The 5,000-nt window shown below is 45.3% G+C and overlaps 1 protein-coding gene across 1 annotated transcript in view; it reads right to left on the bottom strand.

Moving 5' to 3' along the window:
- The window catches only part of LOC125040408 (uncharacterized protein DDB_G0271670-like), a gene marked incomplete at its 3' end in the record, with an annotated part of 6,800 nt that extends 2,945 nt beyond the window's left edge, over positions 1 to 3,855 (bottom strand). The window contains exons 1-2 of the mRNA XM_047634996.1: positions 3,789 to 3,855; positions 3,328 to 3,332 (exon numbers count right to left, since the gene is read on the bottom strand). Coding sequence (XP_047490952.1) covers positions 3,328 to 3,332; positions 3,789 to 3,855 — 72 coding nt within the window. The remainder of the gene's footprint in view (positions 1 to 3,327; positions 3,333 to 3,788) is intronic.
- Between the last annotated feature and the right edge of the window lie 1,145 nt (positions 3,856 to 5,000).

The raw sequence follows: 5,000 nt of genomic DNA, 5'->3' as shown, positions 1-5,000 counted from the left end.
GGAGTTGAAGGGGGGGGAGGAGGGTGTTGAAGGGGGGAGGGGGGAGTTGAAGGGAGGGGGGGGTGTGATCGGGGAGGGGTGCAGAAGGGAAAGGAGAGGGGAGGGAAGGAGGTATTTTGCGTGGGGGGAGGTTAGGAATGGGGGGGGGCAGGGAAGGGATGAAGAGTGATAGCGGTTGATAAAGACGAAGAAGAGATAAAGGCTAAAGATGGCGCGGTTGAAATACAGTCGCGAGATTTTTCTTTTTCTTTTTCTTTTCTTTTCTTTCTTTTTTCTTTTTTTCCTTTTCTTTCTTTTTTCTCATCTTTTCTTTTCTTTTCTTTATTTTTTATTTTTTTCCTTTTTTTCCCTTTTCTTTTCTTTCTTTTTTATTCCTTTTCTTTCTTTTCTTTTTTCTTTTATTTTCTTTTCTTTATTTTTTTCCTTTTCTTTCTTTTCTTTTTTTCTTTTTTCTTTTCTTTTATTTTCTTTTCTTTTCTTTTCTTTTCTTTCTTTTTCTTTTTCTTTTTTTTCTTTCTTTTTTTTCTTTTTTCTTTTCTTTTCTTCCATTTCTTTCTTTTCTTTCTTTTTTCTTTCTTTCCTTTTCTTTTCTTTCCTTTCCTTTCCTTTTCTTTTCTTTTCTTTGTTTATTTTTATTTTTTCTTTCTTTTCTTGTCTTTTCTTTTCTTTTTATCTGATTGTTTTTGTCAATATTTGTACGTTTACCTACTTATTCTTCGTTCGTTATCATTATCATTATCATCTCGTTGTTATCATTACCTTATTAACATATTTTCCCCTTCCCAGTTCTTCTGTTTTGGAATTTTGGAAACGGTTATCGCCACACTTTTCAATTAATAGCATTAAAAAAAAAATGGTGTCTGTTTAAGCTCCTTGTTGCGTGGTATTGAAGTCTCCACGATCCGATGCCGGTGAGGGGGAGAGGAGAGAGGGGGAGAGGAGAGAGGGGGGAGGGGAGTGGGAGTGGAAAGGGCGTGGGAGAGAGGAGCGAATGGGAGTGGAGAGGGAGTGAGAGAGGGAATGGGAGTGGGGGAGTGAGTGGGAGTGGGAGCAGGGGTGGGAGAGGGGAGCGATTGGGAGTGGGAGCAGGGGTGGGAGAGGGAGCGAGTGGGAGAGGGAGTGGGAGCAGGAGTGGGAGTGGGGGGAGCAAATGGGAGGGGGAAGTGAGTGTAAGAGGGGAAGGGAGAGGGAATAGGAGGGAGTATGGGAGTGGAAGTGGAAAAGAGAGAAAGAGAAAGAGAGAAAAAGAACGAGAGGGAGGGTATGGCAGCTTTTTTTGAGTGAGAGAAGGCGTGGGCGTATAAAAGAAAGAGAGAGCAAGAGGAAGAGAGAGAGAGAGAGGGAGCGAAAGTTTTTCTGAGAGCCCCCTCCCCCCCTCCCAGCCATCCATCCATCACCTCCGGCGCCTCCGCCCGCGTCGCAGGGGGCCAAGGGCCTCCTCCCCGGCGCTGCGTACTCACACGAGGGGGAGGAGGGGGGGTGGGGAGGGGGGCCGAGGACCTCCTCCTCGAGGCTGTGTACTCCCACGAGGGGGAGGAGGAGGGGGGGGGGGAAGGACCTCCTCCTCGGAGCTGCGTACTCACACGAGGGGGAGGAGGGGGGGAAGGGGGGAGAGTCCTGCACGTCCTCCCCTCAGAAGGCGTCTTACTCTCTGGGCTGCAGGGCGTCGCCAGGTAAGGGGAGAGGGAGGGAGGAGGGGAGGAGAGGGAAGGGGGAAGGGAGAGGGTGGTGAGGGGAGAATGGTGAGGGAGGAGGGGAGGAGAGGAAGGAGGGGGAGGTGAGGGAAGGGAGAGGGAAGAGGGAAGGGAGAGGGGGTGAGGGGAGAATAGGGAGGGAGGAGGGGAGAGGAAATTAAAGGGAGGGAGAGAAAAATGAGGAGTGAGGGAGGGAGGGAGGGGAGGTAGAGAGGAAGGAGGGGGAAGTGAGGGGTGCGAGAGAGGGTTAGGGGGTAATGAGAGGGAATTAAAGAGTGGGAGAGAGGAATGAGAGAGAAATATGGGGAGATAAAAAGAAAAGGGAGAAGGAAACAGTGGAAAAGAAAGGAAGAAAAATGAATTAAGGAAAAAAAGAAAGATAAGAATAAGGCAGAAAGAAAACAAAGGAAACAGTAAATCAGAAAGAAAAAACAGAAGGGAAGAAAACAAAAGAAAGAACTGACGAAAAAGAGTAAGAAAGAAGGAACGAAGTAAAAAAAAAAGAAAAAAAGAAAGAAAAAGAAATCACCCATTATATTTCAGGAATATCAAATACGCCCACTTTGACAGTTATAGAGATATATAATTGGATGGATTAACGGGCGTATAGATAGATAGATAGACAGATAGGTGGGAGGATATATAGGTAGATAGGTAAGTAGATTGATATATGTTTACATAAATATATGTGTATAGATAGATAGATAGATAGATAGATAATCTAATATATATGTGTATGTAATATATAGGCAAATATACTTATATACATACAGATAACAGATACACAGATATATTGATGACTCACAGTTTAGAGAGTGTTTCGGAAATGTCATTGTTCACTGGGTGCGGGGAAGGGCAGTATGGGGGGGAGGGGGGGGGAGATGGGCGAAGGGCATCGCCGCCTTTGTGGATGATGTATGGCACTTTGTTGCTGCTGGTGTTCTGTCGTGATCGAGATGTCTTTGTGAGTGTACTTTTGAGGGCATTCCTTTTTTAGTTGTGATGTGTTGCAGTCGATTCTAATTAGGGAGAGAGGGAGAGGGAGTGGGAGGGGGAGAGGAAGATGGAGGGAGAGAGATGGAGAAGGGGGGGGAAAGAGGGAGGGAGAAGGAGACAGGGGAAGAGGGAAAGAGAGAAGGGGAGAGAGAAACAGAGAGAGGGAGAGAGAAAGAGAGAGAGGGAGAGAGAAAGAGAGAGAGGGAGAGAGAAATAGAGAGAGGGAGAGAGAAAGAGAGAGAGGGAGAGAGAAAGAGAGAGAGGGAGAGAGAAATAGAGAGAGGGCGAGAGAAAGAGAGAGAGGGAGAGAGAAAGAAAGAGAGGGAGAGAGAAAGTGAGAGGGGGAGAGAGAACAAGAAAAAGAGAAAAAGAGAAAGAAAGAGAGAGAGAGAGAGAGAGAGAGAGAGAGAGAGAGAGAGAGAGAGAGAGAGAGAGAGAGAGAGAGAGAGAGAGAGAGAGAGAGAGAGAAATAGAGAGAAATAGAGAGAGGGGGAGAGAAAGAGAGAGAGGGAGATATAACATTTATATAATAAAATATATATCCAAATAACCGTATCTTAGAAACGAAACCCAAAGTAACAGAAAACGCGTAAACGCCTCGCCCATTATGCTGAATATGATTAGCCTTATCGCCCACCTGATCTGAAAGAGTAAATGGAGGATCGTATGAAACGTAATTAATGTCTCTTGCCTTCTATTCAACATGATGAACCGAGCCCGAGGAGGGAGCATAATACAGCCTCCAGTCGGCCCCGAGTGATTAATGGCGTTTAAAACCCTACCAGGAAAGGTCAAGGGAGGTCAGGCACGGTGACCAGCACCCCCCTCCCCCCTCCCCCCTTCCCGTCCTTGGCTTGGTCTTTCGCTCGTTCTGGAAGAGATAAGCTTTGGTGGGGGGAGGGGGGGAGGGGAGAGGAAGGGAAGGGGAGAGGGACAGGGAGAGGAGATGGAGAGAGAAAGAAAGAAAGAAAAAAAAAATAAACGAAGGGAAGGCCTTCAGTGCGCCGAACGCCTTGCAAAAATTCTCAATTCTAAATCGGTAAAGGAAATCGGCAACCATAAGACAGATTCAAAATTACGTTAATTACGAACGCCAACCAGACCAGATGTAGCGTAGGGACGATGACGTCACGAGTTCGCAGGTGACGTCATACCTGACCGGCATCTCCGAATCTGTGCTTTTAGTGAATTGTTGGTATTACCCGTGTCCGATTTCTCGTGTTTCCGCGAGTGATTGCTGGGTGATAATCAGGTTGATGGAGCGTGGAATTGGACTTGCTTGCTCCGCGGGATGTCTGGAGTAGTGTTTGAAGAGAGGGAGATGGAGAGGATGAGGGAGAGAGCGAGAGAGAGAGAGAGCGAGAGAGCGACAGAGAGAGAGAGAGAGAGAGAGAGAGAGAGAGAGAGAGAGAGAGAGAGAGAGAGAGAGAGAGAGAGAGAGAGAGAGAGAGAGAGAGAGAGAGAGAGACAGAGAGAGAGAGCGAGAGAGCGAGAGAGCGAGAGAGCGAGAGAGCGAGAGAGCGAGAGAGCGAGAAGAAGAGAAGAAGAGAAGAAGAGAAGAAGAGAAGAAGAGAAGAAGAGAAGAAGAGAAGAAGAGCAAGAAGAGAAGAAGAGCAAGAAGAGAAGAAGAGCAAGAAGAGAAGAAGAGAAGAAGAGAAGAAGAGAAGAAGAGAAGAAGAGAAGAAGAGAAGAAGAGCAAGAAGAGCAAGAAGAGAAGAAGAGAAGAAGAGAAGAAGAGAAGAAGAGAAGAAGAGCAAGAAGAGAAGAAGAGCAAGAAGAGAAGAAGAGCAAGAAGAGAAGAAGAGCAAGAAGAGAAGAAGAGAAGAAGAGAAGAAGAGAAGAAGAGAAGAAGAGAAGAAGAGAAGAAGAGAAGAAGAGAAGAAGAGAAGAAGAGCAAGAAGAGAAGAAGAGAAGAAGAGAAGAAGAGAAGAAGAGAAGAAGAGAAGAAGAGAAAGAGAAAGAGAGAAAGTGAGAGTGGGAGAGAAAGTAAAATGTCTTAGAGATATCACAGTCTTTACACTGGCTTCTTTTCTTCATGTGGGTGTGCTCGATTTCCTTAATGTGTCTTTGTTTCTTCAACATCCGGTGCGAAGCGAAACAGGTAAAAAAAATGGCGTCTTATTATCTTATCTTTGTCTTATTATTATCGTTCTCATTTTTCTTCTCCCATTTCTTCATTTTCATTTATTTCTTCTTTTGGTGATCAGTAATGCGTTGTCGATGTTATTGTTTTGTTATTTTTTGTTATTTTTTTGTTGGAGAAAGCTAAATTTTGGTTCATTTTAAAGAAAAGATATTGACCTTTAAGTT

This window comes from Penaeus chinensis, chromosome 1 (assembly GCF_019202785.1).
Source record: "Penaeus chinensis breed Huanghai No. 1 chromosome 1, ASM1920278v2, whole genome shotgun sequence".
NCBI lineage: Eukaryota > Metazoa > Arthropoda > Malacostraca > Decapoda > Penaeidae > Penaeus > Penaeus chinensis.
The sequence above is the reverse complement of the archived record's forward strand: the minus strand, read 5'-3'. Positions and strand labels throughout refer to the sequence as shown.